This window comes from Ambystoma mexicanum, chromosome 11 (genome assembly GCF_040938575.1).
Source record: "Ambystoma mexicanum isolate Mex_15411 chromosome 11, UKY_AmexF1_1, whole genome shotgun sequence".
In the NCBI taxonomy this organism is placed as follows: Eukaryota; Metazoa; Chordata; class Amphibia; order Caudata; family Ambystomatidae; genus Ambystoma; species Ambystoma mexicanum.
In genome coordinates, this window is record NC_090934.1 from 831,894,667 (window position 1) to 831,921,159 (window position 26,493).

At 42.9% G+C, this 26,493-nt stretch overlaps 1 protein-coding gene across 1 annotated transcript in view; it reads left to right on the forward strand.

The window, feature by feature from the left end:
- The window catches only part of OTOG (otogelin), a 1,239,067-nt gene that overhangs the window by 1,171,912 nt on the left and 40,662 nt on the right, over positions 1 to 26,493 (forward strand). The window contains exon 52 of the mRNA XM_069625375.1: positions 16,549 to 16,628. Within this exon, the coding sequence (XP_069481476.1) occupies positions 16,549 to 16,628 (80 nt within the window). The remainder of the gene's footprint in view (positions 1 to 16,548; positions 16,629 to 26,493) is intronic.

A 26,493-nucleotide genomic window follows, 5' to 3' on the forward strand; every position in this document is an offset into this window, starting at 1 on the left:
AGCCACAAACAAGTGTTTAGGCAGTAACTGGACCAGGGCTTCGTTTCAAGTGAGCAGAGTGTACAGAGGTAGTTTGAGAATCTCTGCCCCCTCTTTTAAATCATATTGCTATTTTCCAGCTGGTCTCCAGTTTTTCACAAAGGGAAGGCGGGGCTGTGGCCTCCCACTCTCTCGATCATTTAATGTCTAGAACCCACGCGTATAGAGCCACCTGGGCAAGTATTCAGGTTCCACAAAACTCTTTGCAGATTCACAAACTGTGATCCTTGCACCACGAGGAGAACCCTCTCTGTTTGCCTCACTTGCCTGTTACTGCTGTTATCAATGCATACCCATCTCGTCATTGGGCCATTTGCAGACAAAGGCTGGTTGGAGTCCTTATTGAGGCAATGAAGGAGCTGTAACTTATTGAGAAGTCCTCTAATCGTCATTCACATCTACACCCCGTTCCTGCTGATGCAGAGGAGAAGACAAACACCTGTGTTTGCATCATAATATCAAAGAGCTCCTGTCTCAGAATAGCAAAGGTTAAGACCAAATTCTGAGTCAGTGCGGTTCCACGTGCCAGCACAGCACTGGGTCATTGTAACATTTTGGACCTGGGCCCGTGGTTGATATTGAAGGAATCTGGAACACCATTGCATGAACATTTCCTTCAAGGATTGTTAGAATTGGTGATTTCATAAAGTTAAAAAATAAGCCCACTAATTCCTGCACAGACAGTGAATGCCTGAGGAGGAATATTGGTCTGGTGGCAATGAATGTGGGCCTAGGTTCTATGAAGGACCCGAGAGCGTAGCCAGCCCATGTCTAGATCCAGGGGTGTTTTTCCCTGATTCACCACATTAGGAGCAGCATTCCTTTTAGTGCAAAATAAGAGAGGTAAGCACCCTTTACTTTACCAAGACCCATTAACCACTTCCCCTTCCAGCACTCTGTAAATAATAAAGCTAAGGATGTAGCTTGAGTACACGAGGGGTGGGCATGGCAGGGAGCCTGGCAAACATTGGTGTGCCTGGCAAGAGAAACCAAAAGATCAATATTACCAAACAATACCTCTAGAAAGTGAATGGAAAGAGGACATAAGGCTTAAACAAGATGAGGCATAGAACTCATCTGCTAGAGTGTAAAGGTAAAGGAATTGGTGCAGTGGCTGGAGAACAGCCATTACCTCAAGTCTCCCTAAAATGGAAAGAAGGAGGAATGTTGGAGCTAGGTAATGCCAGGATGCACCAAGCGGTGCATGGGGTGTCTGTTGGCAACAATCTGCCCTTTCAGAGGTGGAAGGTAGCAGTGGGGAATAGGTGACAGACTTCTGCCAGTGCATATTCTTCCATGGGTGGTGTCCTAGCTGCTGCTAGGCAACTATAGGGAATTACATAGAAGCGGGTGCAAGCCAAAGACTCTACCGCAGAGGTGAATGCCCAGAAATCCACTATCGTCCTTTTATGGCACCAGCATTTGCTAAATCCACAACATCTTTGCCTTGAGTGCTGGCTTTCGTTTGCCCCACAGACCTCTACTTTGGTGCCTCAATCTGCTTTACTCCATCTTTCCAGTCACAATTTGTCACAGTACTAGCATCCAGCAAATATGATGACTTACACCATAACCCCTGATCAATCAAGCCTTTAGAGTCCACCATTTATCTCAGGGGTCTGCAACCTTTGGCTCTAGATGTACAATTCCCATGATATCTAGCTATTGACTATGCTGGGATGATGGGAGTTGTAGTTCCAAACATCAGGAGAGCCAGAGGATGCAGACCGCTGATGTATCTCCTTGTTAAATCTGTTCCCTCAAGCCTTAGAGCACTAATGTCCTCCTACTTCTCAATAAGCCATTCCTTGGTCACACTGAATCCCAGCAACATTAAACAACTATTGGGCCATTGCAGCTGTCATCCCCTCTCCAAAGTAGACTTGTCGTTCATAACTAGCAAGACTCCTTACTTACCATCAAGGATGGAAAAGGCCAAAATGGATCAGCATGAATCCTGCCAAAACTGAGGTCATCACCTTCAACAACAATGCTCACTGTGCGAACACTTCACATCAGCATTCACCACTAGCACAGCTTTCAGCCCATTGACCTAGGTTCAAAACCTTGGATTCATGCTTGATGGCAACCTCTTGCCTCCTACTCAAGTCATGACTGTAGTCAGAACCCACTTCCAATGGCAGATTCTACATAGAATTCTTCCCTTTCGAGCTTTCCGCCATACCCACTTGCGTCATTCTTATGCTCTCAAGTTGCCTTGTATATTGTTATAGCCTCTACCTCGGCTGTCTGGCTACTTTCTGAAGCATCTGCAACAAGTACCCAGTGCTGTGCTGAAGACTGCCTCCTAGTGATATATAATTGGGAGTCATTCTACCACCTAAATCCCTATCTATAAATTAATCACTATGCACAGAAATATTAAACAGTTAGACACCTTGATAATGTGCGATGGATATATCCTGAATTGTTAATGTCTCAAAAACACTTCAAAATAATACCTAGTAGCGCTTGGAAGTCTGGTGTTTCAAAAGTACATAGCACTCATTAGTACTTCCCAGGTTCTGAAAGATGATTGCTCTTTCCTTATATGCAGATCTACTGCCTACTTTGAGGTGACTATTCTTAACCTTTCTCTCACTTTGGCAGCCATTGTGATGAATTTCCCTGCCTTGCCATGGATGTAGATTATGGGGACACCAAGAGTGTCGCCACAAGCGATGTCATGCGGGGCCAGGGCAGAGTGGGAATGATCCTATCTTCAACTTCACCATGCCCGGGAAGGGAGGCAGGGCCTCGACAGATTTAAAAGGAGAGAGGTGCTGCCACTGTTGCCAGCATAACCTGAGGAAAAGGAGTCCCAATAGAAAAGGGTCATACTGCAGAGACTAGAACAGACCCCTCTATATACGCCCCATCAGACTAGTCAACCACATAGCGAGGGTAACAGTGCTGAAATGCAAAAAAGACCGACACGAACTTCTAGACTCGAGTCTCAGTGAGCAGAGACTCGCTGCTTTGCTGTTGGTTGTTCTCTGACCCTTTACCATAGGGCGGCTGTGGAAAAACGTAATTATCAGAAGGTTAACAATGTTCTGACCACAAGACACGCCAAAATCACTCTGAGGGAGCAATAGCAGATCAATATTGGCTTCATTCAGGGGTTGGGGGAGGGGGGAAGGCTGGTAGCTAAGCACAGTTAGGTCCTGATTCCGAGTTGGTTGGCAGTGGTAAATCCAGCAGTATTTCGTAAATATCACTGTACTTACAATTCACTCTGTTCCATGTTCTGCAAATACCGCTGGCGGTACCAAGGGTGGTATTTCAGGCAGACTTTCAGCAGGAAATCCGCCTATTTTTAACTCCACCTTGGAGGTTTAGGTAACAAAATTACAAATTGGCCCACATTTTTTAAAATGTTTTTACTTTACAAATAGAAAGCGAAGGGCGGCCTAAACCTTCTAAAGTGATTTCAACTGAGATAGTTTGGTTTCCTGCCCCAGACAGCCTCAATCCATATACTCCATATCCTAAGTGAGTGCACCACTGTTTCTGGTGGTTTTCAGGATGACCATGATATGCTGGCTGCTGTGTGCTTGCCTGGGTTACGATTGGAGGGTTGACTTAGGCCAGCCCTTGAGTGAATGTGTTATCAGAGGGAGAACCTGTGGTTTCTTGAGATTCTTACTTGAATGTCGGGAAGACTGCTGCAAAGGTGGGCTGCTGCTGCCAGGGGCCTTTTGTGACCCTGTATGCTGGATTGTGGCCCTTTTGGCTTTGCCTCTGGCTCCCCATTGTCCTCCCCAAAGCCCCCCTTAATGATTGGTATGGTTGTTCTACCATGAGACTGATTTCTGGCCCTTCCAGTGTTGCCCCCTTAGAAATTCTCCTGTACCAAGAACCTTAAGGTGGTGAGCCTACTGGCCTGGAGATACGTGGTGAGTCACTTCTGCTCCATCTCAGCTCCGTCTTGAGTTGCTCTGGGTCACTTCCAACTGTTGCTAACATCATGGAAGTGTTATTTGTTGGTTGCCTGCTATCTCTTTCCTCCTTAAGCTGACCCGACCCCTTGGTCAGTTTCCTCCAATCTTCTGCTGTCTTCTCCTTCCCTACTGCTCATTCTGCCTGGTGGTTTGTCATCCTGCGTCCCCAGGTTATTCCTTTTTTCAGTAGTCTGTGATGTCGATGGTGAAGGGTTCAGGTCCATTGGTCCCCAGAACACTTTTTGGAAATCATAATCAGGTGTCGCCTGGGCCTGGGAGTAGTGATGTTTGGCAGCCCCTTTGCCCTCTCCCACTGTGTATTACCATTGACTTGCATTGTCTGAAATCCTGCTTGGCATCCAGCCCTCTCCGACAGATGGAGGCTCGAACCTTCAGTTTGAGCTCTTCCTGTGGGGGTCCACGGTGGTGTTCCCTGGGGTTGGTTGCTTCTTTCGCTGCACCTGTTGTTAAGAACTGGTACTTATCTCCCACCATCCACCGTTTCCGCAACCTGCCTGTGGATTTTGTCCCATTTAATCCAAAGGAGTAACATTATAAACTCATGAACTCCTTCAAAGTAAATAAAACAGATGCCTACCTGGACCGAGAAATTTTTTGTGGGTTCTGCTCGGGTTCCTGGAGTTTTTTAACAAAGACTGGATTTTGACTGCTACCTATGATTCATTAGGGACAATAAATTAATACATCACTCTTCTTCACTCCTGTCCATAGAACGGTGATGGTGCTACAGTGGCTAACCGTGGTCATCTTGTTTCCACTATTTTGTGAGTGCACTTAGACACTACTGTCCTAGTATTGTGGTCCTAATTACAATTTATATCTTTTGGTGACCCTTTGTGGCATTGTTATATTGTTTTAACCCATTCTTCACTTCTATACTGCACTATATGTATGTGATTTAATTGTGGGCAGTCATCTCTTTTACTATGCTTTTGTGGGAGTCGGAAATAACTCCGTCTAGGTGAATGTACTTTCCTCATGTCTAAGAATCCCATTTCTCCCTGCCCCTCAGTGCCATTGTGTGCTGAGTTTGCCAACAGTTATAGGTCAGACATGAGATTAGGTGAGGGAGTGGTCTACACACTTCGACCCTTTTGCTGTTTGTATACTTACACTGTTTTACTGTGTGTTGTATTGTACTTTAATGTACTTATTTGAACTCATATCTGCTTCATATGTAATGCTATAATAAAGAGTGTATTTTTTTCAGTATGCCCTTGTAATATAACCTCTAAGGTAATCTACTGGGACTAAGGTTCTGTTTACAAGTTGGACAGAATGTGTTCATGAAATACCCTTGGAGGAAGCTTCAGCCTTCTCCTGTACTTCTAAAATCCACCCAATTATGAGTTTACCACTGGGGGAGATAGCATCTCTGGAATACCTCAAAGGCATTCCAGAAAACCCACCACTGCAAGTGATAATCATAAAATATAGTTTAAAAAATCTTTTGCCCACTTTCACCTTCAATGTGAAAGTGGAAATGGATAGTGCACAGCACTTGTATCTACAATTACTGTAAATTTTTTAATGCACAAAAGGGCCATTATGACCCTTCAATGCACGTCTGACTAAGGACTAATTCCAATGGACACACAGACTTCACAGTACTGCGCTGCTGTTAAAAGATGCCAGCCCAAATGCCAGCTACCTGCACTCTGTACAGGGCTCCGCTGCTCTTGAGCAAGGTCAGCGCTTTAAACAATAACATAAATAAATGCAAATAAATAAATGCATTACGTGGGTAAAGCAGTGAGAGGGGACATCAGAGACCCATTTACCCTTTACCATGCTCCATTCTGAAACACATTTCACTGTATTGAAGGCAGTTAGGCAGCCACAGTAGGGTGAGGGGAAGGAGGAGGAAAATGAAAGGAGGGTGTTCAATATTTAATAACACTTTGGCCCTCATTACAACTCAGGCGGTGGATCATGGTGCTATTAGCACCATGGTCCATGCCGGATTCCGCCATGGTGGATGGTGGAATTACCGCCCCATTCCAAGGTGAGTGGGGCGGTAATTCCCCATTCACCATTTGCCCTTCCCCATTCCCATTTTTGCCCCATAGGGCATAATGGGGATGGGGAAGGCGCTAATTACGGCACCGTAAATTACGGTGCCGTAATTAGCACCAAGGTCGCTTAGCGCCTTGGACTTTAACGCCTGCAAAAAGCAGGCGTTAAAGTGTGAATCAGGCGTTAAGGGTTAACGGCGCTGACGGCGCTGTTAAACCCTTAACGCCTGACTTGTAATGAGGGCCTTTGTATCATACTGTTAACTGGCTGTCTAGGATCCTAACTTTGTTCTCCCCTATGAGACTTAATCTAAAGTCTCACTGGTGACTACAATTCCTATTGTTATGTTTTTATATAATTGTGTGTGACCCCTTGGGAGCCCACTTGGCATAGCAGGGTCTGGATACCCCATTGTGACATCTAGATGTCCCTAGGTGAGTTTCCCCGCCCATTTAGGCAGAAGTCAATGGGCTGGTTGTAGGTTCATTTTTACCCTTGGTGTAAAATGGCCACTATGAGCCATTTTACCACTGGTTTCCTGAAAAGGGATGGATGGTAGCTTTTCCCTTGGTTTATCGAGGTCCTGTGAATCTAATACAGTATACGGGCATGGTCTGCTTACATGGTACCTTTTCCCTTGGTTTATCGAGGATGTTAGTATAGTATACGGGCATGGTCTGCTTACATGGTACCTTTTCCCTTGGTTTATCGAGGATGTTAGTATAGTATACAGGCATGGTCTGCTTACATGGTAGCTTTTCCCTTGCTTTATCGAGGTCCTATGAATCTCCGCCTGTTCCTTGCAATCTGCGTGGCTGGGGGAGGATATTAGTATAGTATAGGGGCATGGTCTGCTTACAGTTGTAGGCTTGGGAGAGCACCGCAGCCCATGATCAGTTAAAACTGGGTGCCATGGACATTTCATTCAGGTTATACACAACCCCTATGTGACTTTGGAGGTTTTCCCACAAAAGTGAAAAGTGTAACATTTGAGACTGAGTTTGTGCTGCTGCTAAAATAGGATGTCATGCTGGACAACTGGAGGAAACGCTCTGTGATTATCGGTGCATCTTCTGCCCCAGAAGTCTCAGATGGCAAAGCTTTGTCCTTTCTTCTCGACCAGAGAAAAACTGGTTGCCCCATACTTCAGCCTAGCAGTGACACCTAAGTCACTATCTTCTTCAGTCAAGGTGCTCCTTGATTCTAGTGCTGCTGTGCTGTTCAACATTCTGGGGAGCGTACTGCTGTGTTGTGTGCCATCCCTGGAGGGAGTGCTGGAGGAATATCCTGCAAATTAGGTTGCTGTGCTAGGGATCCACCATTGTCTTCCTGGGTGTGGTGCTCCTGAAAACTGATGGCCTGCAACGCTGCTGTGCTCATCATCTTCCCCATATAGAACAGCAGTAGAAGTCTTAAATACCATGAATGGCGACTGGGGCTGCTGGTCATCTATCCTGGTGACTGTTGCAGTTGCTGCGATCTTCAAAGTCCTCACCTGTGCTCTACTTCCACCCTCTACGTTCAGAGAGCTCCTAGAGATGCTGGAATGTTAAGAGCTTTCCTGATCATTTTTTCAGGAAGATTCTTTGGCAATATCCTCATCTATGCCAGTTCAGTTTCACTCTCCTACTGGTCTCCGTTGTTGGGTACTCCTGGCTCAGGTCTTTATCTCCTTTCCTGTCTTCAGTTTGGGTGAGTGCAGTCTCTGCAAAACCAGGAGTCCTCTGGAGACCCAAAACCAGCTTGAGACCCTTCAGGCTCAGTGAGAGCATGGCTGTGGCAGCTCACTTGGCTTCATTAGTTCTGTGAGGGCCCTTGCATCACATACATCTTTGTTTTCTGTCATTGACCTTCCTAGACGCCAGATGTTGACCCCTCCTTCTATCCCGTAACTACCTTGGTTGTAAATCGTCAATGGAGCACTTTTTGGGGTGTGACCATTCCATCCATGGAACCGCAAGACTGCCTTCTGAACTGATATTTGGTCTGTAGTGAAGAGAACCTCCACTGATTAGCTGATCTAGAATGTACAATACTTCATATTGGTTGAGTGATATTTTAGACTATTTCTTTTCATTTTCTATTTAAGATTGCACATTTCTTTTTTTTACATCATGCAATGTCATGTATTTCTTGATTTTGCTTTTGTACTTATGTAACCTCTGCTGTTTTATATGTTTTGTCGAAATTTAGTATTTCTGGATAAAACTAATATGATGATGATGAAACCCCATCTTTGACTGCCCCATTTATTCCTATGGCCTATGTTAACCTATAGGGTGATTCATTTCTGGGGAAGTCCCAAACCCTAAACTGGGACTTAGGAACAATTGGGAATGTGCATCTTAATTGGTGATTTTCTTGTGGCTTGCTAGGAAGCAAAAAGAGTGCTGGATGGTCCCAAAGCACTCAGCGTCTGCACAGTGACTTCCTCTCATGCGTGACAACTAAATGGATCCAAGATGGTGGGCCAACCGTAAGATTGTTCAGTGTGCGGAGCAAAAGAGAAGGGCAGCCGTAATGTCATGCATTATGGGAGGGTGCCCAATATGACAGAAACACTAGGTACGCACCTGCAACTTGTTGAGCATGGTTATGGCCAGATCCCCATAGAAGGGACGCAGTCAGTCATTCTGAGAGGTATATGGAGAAGGAGATCATTTGGCAAAGGCTGGAGCAAGGAACATGCTGAGTGGGTGCAGGGGTCCAGAAGAGAGGAGATGAGAAACATCAGGAAGAGGAAGTGGATGAAAAGAGGAGAGAGGAGGAGAGGAGGAACATCAGAAGGAGGAGGTGGAGAGGAGAGGAGGTAAGAAGAAGATCTGGCATTGGAGAGAGCAGTAGTTGGATTAGTAGAGGAAAGTTGAGATTAGTAGGATCATCAGGTGTTGGAGACAGGATGAGTTTTCGGTGAAGAAGAAAAACAATTAGAGAATGCGAAGAGCTGAAGAGAGTAGGTGGGAGGGGAGAGGAAAGAAGAGGATACGGGCAGGGACATTGAGTAAAGAGAAGGAGAAAAAGAACATCAACAGTTGGTCAGGAGAGTAAAATAGAGAAGAGGGGAGGAGAGGGAGAGTAGAGGATCCATTGTCACTTTATGACATCTGTTACAACATGTCATCATGTACATCTTGGCTGGGTCTCTTCAGGCTGGAAAACAAGTCATGCATAACAGTAGTTGACATTTTTCATAATGGATTACCATTGTACGTGAGAACTCTATCCCCAAGGTCAGGGTTATTGTCACAGGATATTCTGCTTCAGACATTAAGACACGGACAGGCATTATCCAAAGTCACAATGACCTCTCCAATGTCTATGAGGCCATTAGCACATTGACAACTCCTCATGAGGATATGAGAATGGGCAAAAGTATGTTTTATTTCAGCTTGCTGGTTTCTGTCTGCAGAGCTCTGCCTCCACTTAGCTCATAAAAGTTGTCAGTAGTGAAGGGCATGGGAGCACTGTGGGAAAGGAAAGGAGGAGCAGATGGTTTGTTCTGATGCAGCCAGGATTTTCAGAATGCTTTGGATTCAGTCATTATCAGTAGCTGTTGACCACATTGCAAGCATTCTAATTTGCTGAGATGCAGCCAGTAAAGGTCTGCATATGCCAATATGTTATGCTGCTGCTAACAGGAGTTATCACAGGCCTACATTCTTGTTTGCCTTATACCATAAAATGTGTGAATTGAGAATTTAGGATTTAATTGCTCATCGGGCTCCAACAATTAGGGTCAGCTATGACTCTTATAATGTTCTGGAATTTTGCATGAGTTATGGGAAGTTGGTGATTAATCAGTGTTGTAATAAAATTTAATAGAAATAGTAAAATTTGAAAATATTAGACTCACTCATAAAACAACAGGAATACACCTTTGAGAAAAGTATACAGAAGGCATCATTCCACATAATTCCTGAAAAATCTGATAATTTAATGGAGGAATGGAAGTTACAGTTGGATAAGAAAAACCTACTCTTCGCGCAATGTGCAATCAGAGGGAAAGTACCAATTATAAAAAGATTATTCAAGGAAAAAAACAACATTAAAACAGAAATACAGAAATTGGCTGATTCAGCATAAACTCTCACTTTGTAGAGATGAAAGAGGCAGTGATGTCTCATAATACCTCTAGGTTTTATTCAATAGTAGAGAAACATACACATTTGAAGCGCAGATTCCTGTAGCAGAAGAAGTGAGAATTAATTTGGAGAACAAATATATGGGAAGTTTAAGGGACATTGAGAGGATATCTAATGTAACTCCTGGGTAAGGGTTTGTACTGTCACGGATATTGAAGAGATATTTTTAAAGTTGAAAAAAATTAAATTCATATTCTCTCAGCCTCTTGGCAGACATCTCATATTATCCTTATACATTAGAATGATGACAGAAGGGTTTTATAGGATTACAGACCAACATCTCTTGTTTACAGCTCTATTAAAATGTTTTGTAACAGCCATATTTTGAGAACTGTCAATATAGGTTAAAGAGAAGAACATTCTTTTTGTCTTCCAGACGAAATTCAGAAAAGGTATGGAGGGCTGTAATAAACGGTTTCACCTTTCACTGTTTAATAGAAGAATTAGTGCCTGATTAACAAAAGCATTTTTACAAAGGTGCAATCCCAGTGAAAACCCTTGTGTAAATCAGGGCCTTAGTCATTAAAAATTGCTCATCTCTCCAATGGCTTTTCTAGATCTTTCGTCAGCATATGATATGAACTTTTTATGGTTAAATCTAAGAACATAGGGAATCTCCGAGGGGCTGTTGAAGTTGAGTATTTTTGCTCTAGAACACTGTAATCCAAAGATTAAATTCAAATAGTATTTTTTCAAGACCAATTGAAATCTCTTGTAGATTGAAGCAGGGGTGTGTTTTGGCGCTGCTACTATTTGATATGATATGATATGATATGATATGATATGATATAATTTGGTATTTATAACGCGCCTGTACACAGGTGTCTCTAGGCGCCAATTAATGAACACCTAGCCGACTTTATTTTGTTTTTCACCATGCCTAAAATTGTTCCCTCAAGATTTAGCACAACCATCATTCTGTGGCTAGTAGGTTTCGACAATATAGTATTATTGGATTTAACTTGGATAGGTCTACAACATCGCCTTGAGGCCACAAACACATATTTACAAAAAATAAAAGTTAATCCTCACTCTAGAGAAAATGAAAGTAATGTCCTTTGGGAACATTTAGAGAAAAATTGGGAACATTTGGGAAAATAGGTGAAACAAAAATTAAATTCACATAGAGAATGGAAAACCATAGTTTGGAGGTGGTGAATAAGATGATATATTTGGGGTTTCTCATCGCTAAAAAAGCCCATAAAAATTAAATCAAAAGAACACATAATACATTAAAATCATACATTAAAATCAGCAGTAACAGGTTTAAGAACATTGGATGTTAGTGCTGGGGGTTTTATTGGCATCCTTTGATAATGGCCTATAAAATAAAAGTGGCACCTGTTATATTGTAAGGCACAGATAAGGTACCTGATATGGGCATGAGATGGTTTTCAAAATTAGAGGGACACGTTCAGTGTTACCTTTTTGGATGTCTAAAGTGGTTGAGGACATCTGAAGTCAGTTACATATAACATCCCTAAATGCAGTTACCTTAGTAAGAAATATTAGCAATAATTATGAAATAAAAAAAAACTTGGAAAACACTGTATTTAAAATTTTAAACGAGGAATGAATATGTTTTGTCACAATTTGGGCAAAATCATGAAAATATTATATACAACTAGATGTAGATTTTAATAACAGGAATGAAGGAATGTTTACGAAGAATCTGGATACACTCCTTTGGGAATGAGCTAACAACTATGAATATTTAAACACTTTGAAAAGTATGAGAGAATATACCCATCTTTTTCCAAATTACTGTGTGTCTCAGAAATGTTTTAAAATGTCCTGATAGGAATGTGCTGCATCATTTTTAAAATTTAGATTACATATGATGACGACTGATCAAGTTGTGGGTGCCAGACAAAATAAATAGTTTATATTATTTTGACATTTATAGCAACGACCCAACTCCTCAGGCATCAGGGTGCTAGCTACATAGGTGTAGGTGATAAGCAAGCATTAAGATAGGACATACAGTGAAAAAACGCATTATCCAGCAGGTAATGGTGCATACTGTTAAACAATTCCTTATTCAGCAGGTAATGGTACACGGTAGAGTGTGCAGCCAGAGGCATGCACCTCCTGTGTAAACAACAACATTTTAAGGTTCTTGTGGAATGCCCAGTACAATGATTCAGATCTGACGTGGCACGGAAGGGCATTCCAGTTCTCAGAAGCAATAATCCGGAAAGCTCACACCCCCAGACCTTTTTCGCCTGAATCTCAGGGTGACCAATTTGTCCATATGTATTGACCAACTAAGTCTGGTGGAGTTCACCTTTTGGAATTTCTGCGATAGGTACCTAGGGGCAGTGTTTGGTAGGCACTTGTGCTTGATAGCCAGAGTCTTGAAGATAATCCGGTGTCTGACTGTAAGCCAGTGTGCTTCTCTTCTAGCTGCTGCGACATGCTCCCGTCTGGGAATGTTCAGGGCAGCCCTGACAGCATTATTCTGGATGACCTGGAGTTTATTAAGGTTTCTGGTAGAAGTGCCTGCAAAAAGGGCATTGCAGTAGTCTAGCTTAGACCCAATTTAGGGCACAGATGAGAATAAGGCAACAGCCCCCGGAGAGAAAGGGTCTGCAGGCATTGATCACCTTTGTGGTGTGGGTAGTTGCGGATGAAATAGCGTTGACCTGCCTATTAAATGACAGGATGGAGTCAAGGTATGCGCCGAGGGTTTTAACAGAGCTTGAAAATTGTATCATGATGCCATCGAAGGTAAAAGATTTGTATTTAGGGTCTATTTTGTTTTTCGTGGTTTGTGAGCCAGTCAAGAGGATTTCCATCTTTTCATCACTGAGGCATAACGAGTTGGAGGCCATCCAAACTTGGATTGTTTGGTAGATAGAATGCAGTGCGTTAGAGTCAAGAGTGTAGTTGGCTGTGAGGGGCAGGAGTATCTATGTATTATCCCCATAGATCATGTAGGAGATGTCCATGTCATCTAGAGTGTCAAATAGGGATTAGTGAATATATTGTAAAGTGTGGGGAAATGCATGATCCTTGAGGGATGCCACAGGAGATGGGTGCAGGAAGGGTCGCATGCGAAAACTCTCCAACATCTATTGGATAAGAAGGTGGTGCCCTGATCTGAGAAAGGAGCTGCTGACGTCAGATGTCAGCATAGTATTTGATGATCAACAAGGTCAATGGCTGCTGACAGGTCCAGCAGGAGTAGCAGTGATGGCTTGCCAGCATCTTTGACTTTGTCCATGTGATTTTTTAGGTCTTAAAGGGCAGGTGAAGTCAGACTGTCTTATGCCCAGGAGGTTGTTTTCTTCTTCGAGGAATGACTGAATTTGGATTTATGCTGCCCTGTCAAGTATTTTTATCAAAAAGGGGATAGTAGTGATAGGGCGATAATTTGTGGGTGTGTCTGGGTCAAGTGTGTTTTTTTCAATGGATGGTAGGACCCAGATCTTTTAAATTAGCAGAGTTGAATGTAAAGGAAGAGAAACTAGGTTGGCAAGAGGGGAGAAGACGAGGTTCAGCGCAAGGACCTGTTGGATTAGGTGTGGTGAGAGGTGCTGCAGGTGGATGCGGGGGGCCGGATTTGCCAAATCTACCACCAGGTAAGTAAACAGAAATCAAGTTTTTGCAAGCACACTGCGCAACAACACTCAATTAAAACCAAAATGGTATAGTGATTTTTAATGAAAGCTGGAGTAGCTTGACACGTGTTTCGGGCACTTGCCCTTCCACTGAGGCTGTGGTTTGATTCTGTTGAGAACCAGGATATGGTAAGTGATTAATTGACGATTTCTCACGGGCTCCGCTGTCACTTGCAGTTGCAACAAACTATAAGGTAGCATTTCCGCGTTACAGCAGCGTCTCTGCTGCAGTTCGAACCCGTGAGAAATCGTCAATTAATCACTTACCATATCCTGGTCAGTCTCAGATGGGGAGTTTCTCCGGCTAGGTTCTGCCTCAAGTTTTTTTAAGCATAGGGCTTTCAGGTCGGTAGCGAACCAGGAATTTCAGTGTGATACCGTTTGGCTTTGCAGAGGGTAAGCAGAGCTACTGTGCTAAAAGCTTTAGCCATCAAAGTGTTCTACATATTCAGCAGCTGGGCCATCCGTCGTGGGCAGAGAGGAAGTAATGAGGTCTAGCAGTGGAAGAATACTGCATGCAGTTATGGTTTTGGAGCTTCTAGTTAGCGTAAGGGGTTTCGTGGCCACTACAGTAGACGTTGGCCTGGACGTGGGGATAGTGAAAGTTATAGTATTATGATCTGACCAAGGGCAAGGAGCATTGGATGTGACTGAGATATTGCAATTTGAGTTTGCTAACGAATCAAGGGTCCGACCTTTAGAATGTGTAGGGTTTAGGATATGTTGGGTAAAGCCAGTAGCTGTCAAGGTGTTAGCTAATGAAAGGCCATGGTAGTCCTTTTCATCATTCAAGCCCAAGTTTAAGTCCCCTAAGGGGATGCTCTTTGATAAGGGTTTGGAATTTGTAGAAATGATGTGCAGGATGTCCTCTTCAAAAGATATTAGAGGTCCTGGGGCTCTGTAAATTAGATGAATCACCAGTTAGATGGTGTGAGAGAGAGTCAGCTTAGTTGAAATCAGTTCCCCCGAGGTCAGGGCGGCCACGCTGATTTCTCTAATGGCTATCGTATTTTGGGCTATGATGACCACTCCACCTCCTGTGGAGTTGTGCCTGTCTTTCCTATCGATTGTATAGTTTGTGGGTGTGGCCAGCGAGAGGATTGGGGCTGATGATGGGTGCAGCTAGGTTTCTGTAATTGCTAGGAGATCAAGCTCAAACACAGAGATAAGCTCTTGGATGTCTACAGCACGTGCCTATAAGGATCTGGAGTTAATCAGGGCTCCTTTTAAGGTGCTTGATGATGGATGTTTTGATGTTATGCCAAATATTGGGGAGGATGGGGTCGAAGGGCGAGTGGAGTTATTCACTTGCATAGGGAAAGGAGAGAGTGCTCCGCTAATTTCTTTTTTCATGTTGTGGGCTGTGGTGGAGAAAGGCTCTTTATAAGCTAACTGGACCGGGTGTGTGCAACCATTCCTTGGTGTGCTATCGTAAATTGGAAAGAAGGCATTGTCATTACTTTTACTAGGAGGTGGGAAAATACTCTTGAGCATTTGGTGTGATGCTGTGTGATGCCCATAGTTTCCCATTAGTTGTGTGGATGGGAGCGGTGTGGGTGCACAACCTGATGTGTTTGTTCCTGAGCGCAAGTAGTGGTCCGGTGGACATGTGAACAGGCAGCTGCGCCCCATGTGTAGGATGGCTGGGTGACCTCCGTGGGTGGTAGAAAGGCCTGGTGGAGGCGGACTTGTGAATGTGGAAGCAGGGGGGGGGGGCATAGCTGGTACCATGCGCAGTGAGACTCGGTGCGCGAGCAAGAACTGGAAGTTAGAGTGAGTGATGGGGAGCACAGCTTGCATTGACAATGATATGGTGTTACTAGTTGCTTCAATCAAGTCGTACTTTGAGCGGTGAAGGTGACTGCCCATGGCCGGACAGGGGCAGACAGGTAGGAGACTTTCCTGTCGCCCTTTGCTGGAGGACGCTTGCTTTGCCTGCCGGTTATTGGCCTCCATATTCATAGGGTGAATGGAATCACGTTGCAGCCAATCAGAGGCTGTAAGAGGCACCAACGAGGCCTCAGCAGAGCAGCGAGCAGCAATCTGGCCTCTGATGCAAGATGAATGCTCTAGAGTTGATGTTGTTAGTCATTTATGAAAGGGCCTCTGCCCGTATGATACGGCATGTTAGATGAGTGGAAGGCTGGGTTGCTGACCTCCGGTTGATGTCAGGAAACTGTCCAATTTGTAAAATGGATATTTTAGAAACACTGAAGTATTTAGTTATTGAATGTGTGCTGTTAAATGAAATTCTAAACACATTTTCTTTACATTTGTATCAGAGAGTAATTTCCTAACAACGAGTCTTTCTTTACTTGAATAATGAATGGCAATCAGATCTCTTTAATAATCACTGCTATTTTACTGCGTAAGCATAATCGAGTTTTCCATGCATATTTATTGTAGTATTTGTAGAGTTCAGTATAATGTTTTGAAAGAAAGAAAGAAAGAAAGAAAGAAAGAAAGAAAAAGAAAGAAAGAAAGAAAGAAAGAAAGAAAGAAAGAAAGAAAGAAAGAAAGAAAGAAAGAAAGAAAGAAAGAAAGAAAGAAAGAAAGAAAGGAAGGAAGAAAGGAAGAAAGGAAGAAAGGAAGGAAGAAAAAAAGAAAGAGAGAAACAAAGAAATGCTTGATGCAGACACACCTTCTGGCCTACATGACATTTTACAAAATGAAACTTTGAAATAAAAAGTCAATAAAAAGTGTTTTTCATAGCAATTACAAAATTAAACTTTGAATATTAAATGTTCACTTTACTCTTTCTAGGTAAAGAAGATGGGAAATTTTGTAAAAAGGTTACAGTAAGAATGACTATCCGAAAGAATGACTGCAGAAGTAACACTCCTGTGAGTATTGAGATAATAAGATAGCGTTTCCATATTTAATCCTATGAGAATTATTTACTAGGCTCACATTTTCCTGAACTATTTGTTTGTATATTTCACGCAATCTATGACTCTTTCTATGTCTATCTGTTTCCAAAATAGTAACTATTCATGTAGAAATTCCATAGCACCTCACCAAACTGGGGAGGTGGGGTTATACTTAGTAAAGTCTCCCTAACTGAGAATTAACTTTCTACGTGTACCCCTAATCTGTGAGTATAGAGGGAGGCAGTTATCTGTAGGTCTCAGATGCCTACGTGCCATGTGTAATTGTTTTACGGCTGTTATGGCTTCCTTGAATTAATTTTGACCTCCCGTAAATGTTAGTCCCTAGCGTTATAAGTGCATTCTGTATGGATCTTCTCAGTATGATGGATCCATAACAATTGATATGTATGCTATGTGTTTTCTGACATGTGCTGCCCTTCAAAGTTAACTGCTGTTGTAGTAATCGTGACTGACATTTTCAAATGCCTCTCTGTTTTGATGTGTATGTGCTGTGTTGCCGCCCCAACTTGGAGTTGGTTTAAAGATGAAGACCTGCAAATTTAACAGATGTTCCCATACTCTAGGTTGCCATTTCAAATGGCTTTTGAGGGTGTGTTTGCGTTTGGTGGTAGTGATAAAACATGCAGTCTTTGAAAATATGTATGTTTTATCACGCACACAAATTCCGAGGTAACGAAGATCTCCTTTCCCGGCTGCTTTTGTGTTGAGGAAAATTTGTCAACACCGAACCACTACTGTATGTTGTGTTACCACATGCAGTAATACTGGATTCGGTACTATTTATTTCATTTATTTATTGTGCAGTTGTCAGGCGTTTATACTACCACCTGTCCCCAGTGGAGTCCTGCAGGGAAAGGTTCTGCATAGCTTAAAAATCATGTGATTCCTTCTCGGTACTATATGCTTACTGAATGTGGTAACAGTCATTTTGATTGGCAGGATTAATCTATAGGCAATACTGCCAAACTCATAATGAAACCCGTTGTATTTTTTATGTGCGCGTTATGTGCCTGGATTTTGCTATACATGGGGCCCTATTTAATGTCATATTCTATCCTAATGAACCTTTTTTTGGTTCCTGCCGATCAGTGGAGTAACTTTTCTGAAAAGGTTGGGGGGGACATGTCATCTGTTTAAACGGTGCCCCAGCCAAATGAATGTGGACAAAATGGTGTTCCATGAAAGTTGAGGGGGACAAACACCCCCGCCCCCCCCCCCCTAAAATTACGCCCATGCTGCCGATGCACCCAACTCTGCCGGGATACAAAATCAGATAGAAAAGATGTGCCCACCTGCGAAAACTGCACCGGAAGTCGTACAAGCACAGAGCAAGTTGGCGCTCTCTGCTTCCCATCACAGCTAATCCTGGCTGTATTTTATTATCTGTTTGGATAGTGTAGTGCATCCACTCGGGATGGTTTTTAAAGTGGAAAGGCATCCGTTGTGTGAGTACACCTTGATTCGGAGTATTTGTATTTTTATTTATTCTAGTGTTCAGTCATAACTAGCTTCTGCTTTAAATCTTTATACGAATCTGACAACTTAATAAACTCTAGATAGGACACGTCTTCGTCCTGTGACTTTTGAGTAATCATTCTTTGTACTTGTATTTGTCAAAGCACTGTATAGGCTAAAATAATGGTACAATGAGATGCGGTGGTGAGAAATTGAAAGTCACAAAGGATATATAACTTACGTTTCAGAAATAGGGCAAAGAAGATGAGATTTAAGACAAACAAAAGAAAGTCAAAAGATGGAGAGGACCTAACAAGGGGATTGAATTTCAGTGCTTAGGTTCAAGAAGGGAGAAGAAGCAAAAGTGTAGTCAAGCACAGGGACAGAAAGGAGGTATTGTGAACAGGATGGTTTGTAGAAGGCGGCCAAAGAAGAAAGACAAAGTGGGGCAATCAGGTGGAATAAAAGTTGAACATCAAAGGAAAGCCAGGAAATGTAAAGAAGTGAAGAAGTACGAGGTGAGCGAAAAAAGAAAAGGTGCACAGGAAGTTCTACAAAAAGAGCAGAAAAATAGTCAAGTCGGGAGAAATTAAGAGACATATTGAGATTAGTAGTATTAGAGGTGAGAAATGAATGAGCTCTGAAGATATATGTATCTGCAACCCTACAGGCCCTCCTACTTGCACTTATCTAACCCTTGCTGTCTGCACTTAACCCCTCTACACTGCCACTTATTGGCCGCACTACTTGTATGTCTTCTTCTATGTCTCGCACTTCTCCTCCCCAGCCCTGGTGCTTTTCCCCCCACCCTCGTCCCTGCAGTTGCAAAATCTCAATGTCACTTGGCCTAGTAAGATCGTTGTCTTGTCCTCCCTTGTTCCCTTCCCTTGTTTGCCCCCTGGCCATATCGAACCTTGAAACACTTGTGTATGGGTGCGCTATAAATAGAATATCATATATCATATAATATTGTAAAGCTAGATACAAGTGCATGAAGTGATAGCAATTTGAACTCAAAAAAAGAGAGTAGAATCTAGAATCGAAGATGACACCAAGATTATGAGCGGTTGTGGAAAAAGGCAAAGGGGGAGACATGGGAGAAAGGAGAGATGAGGCACAAAGGAATAGTACCTGGATTTTAGCAGTACAGAAAATAGGAATGCATACAAGGCGTCCCGTTCCTACTAAAGATCTTGGATCAGGCAGCCTGTATGCAAGTTCAGGACTTCCCAACTAAATACATTATTCTGGGCCCTAGTCAGTCTGGTTTTCGAAGGGAACATCACCCCTATTGGATCTCAAGGCCAACATGATGTAGGTTGTGGAGAGGGGTGGCACAACTCTTTGGATGCTTGTAAATCTGTCGGCGGCCTTCGACCTGGTTGATCATGATTTGCTGGTTGCTAGGCTTGTCCACCTGCCTCTTTCTTGCAAACAGCAGCCAGCTGGATCAAATAGTTCCTGACAGATCAGGCTGCCTGAGTCTTCTATGGTGAGACGAAGGTGGATGATGTTGGGGTGACTTGTGGAGTCCATCAGAGCTCCTGCTTGTCCCCACACTATATATCCACAAAGTCCAATTGCAGTAATACAGTGGAAAAGTCCTTATTGTAACCTGTCCAATTAGGAGTCCAGCCAAAGTTTGGCATTTTGACTACGCTATTGGCTGTGTTGATGATCGCCTGCATGTCATGGATCACAGACAATTATCTTTAATAGTCATGTTGGATCTATCTCCGTTGTTTGATACAGTGGCTTATCCTATCTTGTATAATTGCCTCTGAGAGATTGGAAATGTATCAGAACAAGCCATTCAATGGTTTGATTAATTTCTAACTCATCGGCAGCAACAGGTGAGATTGGGAGGGGTAATTTCAGACCCCCTTCTTCGGAGTTGTGGAGTCCCTATGGGATCATCACTTCCCCCCTTCTTTTAATGTATGTCTATGCCCCTTGATGGACATCCTGAGGAAGCATGAGGTAAACTTCCATTCTTATGCCGATGACGCCCATGTGTTCATCAAAATAGGTAATGTGGATGGGTCATTTTTGAGGGTCAATCAGTGTTTGGATGAAGTCAGTACTTGGATGTCAGCCAACTGGCTTTAACTTAATGCTAGTAAAAACCGAGTTAGCTCTATATGGGTCCAAATATCTTCTCAGCCCAAAGAGGCATCCTCATCCACCTTGCTTTCTTGGTTCAAATATGCTGTTTGTTACCAAAATAAAAAACCTGGGTTGCATATCCTGATCTGAGCAGTGAAGCTCCAAGGTGCAGGCTGATTTCTGCACTCTGAGTCAAATACTCCCATTAATTCCTGTGGATTACCATGCAGTGGTGGTTGGTGCCCTTGTGTACTCTCAACTGGACTGCTGTAATGGTCTTCTTGCAATTGTCAGCAGTTGCAGAGAGCGCCGAATTCTGCAATTAGACTGATATTCAGACTGAGGAAGTCTGCCCCTATCTCATGATTGTGTCGATCGCTTCATTGGTTGACTGTAATGGACAGAATAGACTTTAAAGCCCTCTGCCTAATTTTTAAATGTCTAAAGAAACTTGCCCTATCTGATCAGTCAAACACAATTTGCAGATATCAATCTACAGGTCGGTTGCGGTCAGGGGATAAACTGCTGTTGGGAGTTCCATCATTTCTTTGTGTTTTATGGGCGACAAGAGATTTGCAGTGTATGGGCCCACACTGTGGAACAGTCTTTTGATGGAAATGTCGGCTTGGAAATCTCTCCTTCAATTTTGTAAAGCCCCTAAAACATACCTGTTTAAGTGATTGATAAAAAATCAGTGCCTGGACTTCTGGTTGTGGTGATTTTATTGAGGGTTTATTTTCCCTTGCTTCCCACTGAAAGATGTCTGTCCATCTGTGCGTAGTTATGATTTGGTTCGTTCACAGCGCAATATAAATGTTTCAAAATCAAACAAATCAAAATCAAAAATATATCACATTTTAACTAGGCACCTGTACAATTCACTGGGTGCTGAGGATGTATTCTACACCAATTACGCTGATGATACTCAGTGGCTCATCCCCCTTTCGGTGATCACATCAGGGACACTGAAGTCATCAATGCAGTCTTCACCCTCATTCATATCTGGATGGCAAATAATGGACTTGCCCTGATGACTCCAAGATAGTGCTTTTCTTTCCAAACACATGGATAAACCTCAGATCTACTCACACTATTACAACGAATGAAAGTTCTTGGACTCAGGAAGGCAATGATGCACACTTAGACCAATAGTTAGAATATAAATGACTCTTTACAGGCCTTTTATTCGTACTTCATAAGCATACATGAAACAATAGAATAAAAGCAACTTATTACACATAGATACACATATAGACATAGGTTAATACATCACTGTTAGTTCAGCTGTAGAGAACGCCTTCATCTAACCCGAAGCAACACTGCAAAGTCCCAAAGCAGGTAGGCAGAGATGTTAAGTATTTGAATCAGGCGATACACCCTGGTCTCAGCCTAGTATGCAGCGCACAGCTGAAATGCTTATTTTAATGTATACATAGGTTCAATATTTTCTAATACCCCAGGTCACAATGGACCAGGAATCAGGCTGGTTGGTAAAGGTAATATTTATTAATTTATTTAAAATTCTTTTCAAGCATATACTTTTAATAGGGAGCAGCAATCACCAATGTGGTGACAATAACAGATAAGAAGGTATGTAAGGCACTTCAATTCACTTTTTAGCAACACAAAATATAAAGCTGCCACGACCCGTGACCCAAAACCCCACTGGCATGGTCACATGCCAGGTAGGGTTAGGACTCCGGGTTCACATGGGGCCCCTAGGGCCTTGCATTATCATCATAGACTCTCCTGGAGTCAGTCCTGGCGCCTTTGGCGCCAGGCTCATGTTCAGATTGGGACATTGACTTGAAGGGACTACTTTTTCTGTTATGGATAGCCAAATATGCTTACAACAATTCATTGCATTCCAGTACTGGTAAAATACCTTTCTACACCCTCTATGGCAGACATCCACGTACTTCCGAACTAGACAGCCCTCCCAGTCTAGAAATGCTGGCTTTAAAAAATCTTCATGCAAACATCACTCAGACCTTTAAAAAGGCAACAGAACAGTTAATCCAAGCCAAAAACAAGCAAAAAAGGTTTGCTGACCAACATCGGAAAAAGGCCCCTGACTATCAGGTAGGAGACATAGTTTGGCTAGCCGCAAACTACATATCGCTAAAAGGAACCCAGACTTTTCGCCCTCGCTATTTGAGACCTTATCCTCTTCAAGCCATCATCAATCCAGCAGCAGTTAAACTAGCATTACCAGCCAACATGCGAATTCACCCAGTATTCCACGTCTCATTGCTAAAACTAGTTCCACCCGGTACACGAGTTAAACCACCACCTGAACCCATAATGATCGATGGAGACCCCGAATTCGAAGTGAAAGAAATCCTGGATTCCAAATATACCAGATCCAAACTGTACATTCTAGTCGATTGGAAAGGTTACGGCCCTCAAGACAGATCCTGGGAACCTAGTGAGAACATTCATGCACCGCATTTAATTAGAACGTTTCATCGAACCTTTCCAGACAAGCCTGGAACAAGCAGGAGAATCACCTTAGGAGGGGCCTTGGGGGGGAGTGCTGTCATGACCCGTGACCCAAAACCCCACTGGCATGGTCACATGCCAGGTAGGGTTAGGACTCAGGGTTCACTTGGGGCCCGTAGGGCCTAGCATTATCATCATAGATTCTCCTGGAGTCAGTCCTGGTGCCTTTGGCGCCAGGCTCATGTTCAGATTGGGACATTGACTTCAAGGGACTACTTTTTCTGTGAAGGCCTGCAGCCAACATGGAGGCACCCACACAGTCTAGTTCCTAAGAACCAGACTGTGCGGTGCAGTGTTTTAGGGTGTGGTAGCCCGGACTACTTTACCTGAACTACTATACAGAGGGCTATATAAACCACACCCAAGCTACAGAACGTGCTTCGCATTATTCTGCAGCCAGCAGCATGATGCTCATCGTGTTCAGAGACCAGCACCCGGGGATCCTTGAATAGCAGACCTGCAGAGGAGACAAAAGAACATCATTAGCAGTCTCTGCTTACCTGCAACTTTCCATCCGTCGATTCCTGCTTCTCGCAGTATTCCATCAAGTCAGCAGCATCATCAGGACACCACGCATGCACCAGAACGAAGCTCCTGGAGGGAGACAGAAAGAAGGACAACGTTAAAACAGATTACTCACAACATTCACGGCAGTAATCACAAAATCCTCACCCCGCTGGGCATTTCTTGAACGGTTCCGCACCAGAAATCTTCACACGACCAGAAAGACCCTCGCGATCTGAAAAGGAATAAAGAACACAAGTTAGCAATAAAAGACATTACAGGCCGCACTTCGCGCTTAACCTTCCATCCATCATGCGCTCCTGCATCCATCATCCTGGCAGGAGCCTGATCCAAGTAGCGCACCCACCGAACCTCTGTGCACCTAAGGGCAAAAACAAAAAAAAAAGACATTAATAGCAAGAAAGGAAAGCAAGGACATTTTAAGACTGTTATAACCAGACCTACCACCTAAAAGACACTTGAATGGGTTAGCACCAGTGAAGTTAACTCGGTCCCTTCAACCCGCTGAAAACTACGCGCCCCTACACAGAAGGCAGGACGGAGAGCACACCAGATATCATAACAAGGTGAGGAGTGGGCCAACAGGTCGAGTCCAGGGGACTGGTGGGAGGAATCGAAATCTGCTCCTAAATCCAGTCCTCCTGTGTTTTCAGGCCCAACCGCCATAGAAGGCATTGTCCAGAATCGGGGAGGTCCAGGGGGAATCCGGCAACCAGGGCATAAGGGCGTCCCCGTGGATACTAGGTGAGCATAACAAAAACACCAGAGAAAAGAACACTTTTGGCTTGTGGCAGAAGATAGCACTTAAGTTAGGATTTCCCCCTGTAATATTCCTCAACCCACAAATAAACAATTCTAACTAGATATAAGGAAGCAGCAGGTAATCAGGAATAAAGAATGGAAGGCAGAATTCGAATCCAACCTTCCCACCCCAAACAAGAGAGAAAAACAGATTTGAAATCTTACACTTTAAAATGACATTCGGAAATGTAAAACAATGATTGTGTGCCAAAATCCTTAAATCAGTACAAATCTCTATGTGAGCAACCTTGGTAAGATACTAACAATCATGAGCTATACTTTCAGCAAAAGTAAACACTTTGAATCTGAATGGAAGGTTGAAAATAATTTAGATTAAAAATCACACATGTAAAACTTTGTGGATTTGTGCCTAAAATTAACCAAACGGTTTTTAAGACAAATGGGTGAAATACACCTAGGTATAATCCAAAGTTGAAATGAAGTCTCTAGCTACTAAACTGAGGAAGATATGCAAGGTTGAATAAGAGGCGTTTTTAGAAAAATCGGGTAGTGAAAACAGAAAAGAAACTCAGTTGGACAAGAAAATATTTACTATAATTTTACTCTATGCTAGAGCATTCTGGCCAGAATACCAAGGAGAGACACAGTAAGCTCTAGAGTTGATTCATGACTTCAACACCAGATCCCCAGTGCCCGCCCCAGCAGAACCAGTTGGATCACTCGAAGTAAGATTGATAATTTAAGATTTACACAAGATAAAAATGACTAAAGAAATGGCTCTTAGCAAGATAAATCAAGACAGGATTGTAATAAGGATTCTGACAATGTTACAAGTTATTAAGGTAAGGATAGGATGGTTTAGAGATTGGGATGAGACAAGGCAGGGCAAGGTATGCTATGGTTTTCTATGATTCCTATTAATACTTGCAGTCCACTTTAATTTAGGATTTTGGACCGTAAAGGATTCTGGTCATCACACGGATCGGGTCTAACCAAGGACATCTGGGCAAATCGGGAGGGACAGGATCATCTAGGCTTTTCTGGTCACCGGACTGCACTGGATTGGCCCTTCTGGTTACTGGAGACTGGAGATCAGTGGGATGGCGAGTTTGCAGGCATTCATCTAGTAGTAGCAAGCCATGTTTGATCAGGATGCTTTGCTTGGGTTTTGGGGATTTTTAGAATTTGAGGCCTAGCTGAAAAGGGGTTCAGCAATGCATAGGCCTTGACTTTGCAATGAAAGTCTGGAATCAGGATCAAGTGGAATGAATAAATCAGGAACAGGACGCCACACAGGAAATCAGGAAGAAAGTCAGGAATCAGTGTGTGTGTGTGTGTGTGTGTGTGCTGTCAAGTTCCCTTATTTATCATGCCAAATGACAGCACTACAGTATATGGCAGGGGCAGGCTTACTACCCACACCCATAATGCTAGGATTGGGCAAGAGCATAGTTTCTGCCATGCTCTTCGCTGATTGGATCACAGAAAAGGATGTCATGTTTATGGAATGATTTTTACAATGACTAGAAACCTCCCCTAGCTACTGGAACCAAAATCTAACTTTCCCACAATACATATTTATACAGTTATAACCTCTGAGAAAATCAGATACACAGGTTAGATATTTTGTGGCTCATACTTCAATCCAAACCCCAAGTCTGTGGGATCTGGTTTAGCCTTTCTGCTACATTTTGGCAATTTTAACCATGAAAGATTTGGCCTAAATTTTCCCAACTTTGTACACAGATGCGCTTTTACCCCTGGGATGTGTGTACAAAATGTTATGTGTGCAATATCAATACTTTCCCCAAAATCCGTCATTATTTATAACTTCTATTCCTTATGCAGTAATGAGTTCTACCAGGTTTTCACAGAAAGAGCATACAATTATATTTAAAACTACAAACTTTTCATATTTTCCTCATTCTTGCTACAAAGTTAAATGTCTTGAAGTTCAGTTACAAAATAGGCTTTTTAAAACCAACAGGATGTCTATTGTCACTTCATCAGTTTTTTTCTTTTCCCCCAACTGCAAGCAAATGTCAATTCCTTTGAAGCAGGATGAGGGGCCTCTCTTTTGATTGAAGTTTACTGCCCCTCACACTTGACAGGTGAGAGTCTTAGCCTCCTATTGTCTCAGCCTTGAGCAAAGACGAATGTCTGATGACGACTTGGGAAGTCCATGTGTCCTGGGTATTCAAAGCCTACAAGCTAGCAATTAGCTAGTTTCCTGTTCCAGACGTTTATGAGGTGTCACCCTTTCTCAGGACTAGCAACTCTCAGAGCAAGTTTTTTTTATATAGTTTGCCAACTCAGCCTGGGTTTTAGCTTTGATTTTCTCCTTACATATCTTGATTTTAAACCTATAGCATTAAAACAGTTTATAAGTGTATTTTTACTAGAAACAAATGCTTTTACATTTCTAAGTAATCAAGCCTTTACACAACAATTTACTTTTAAGTAGGTC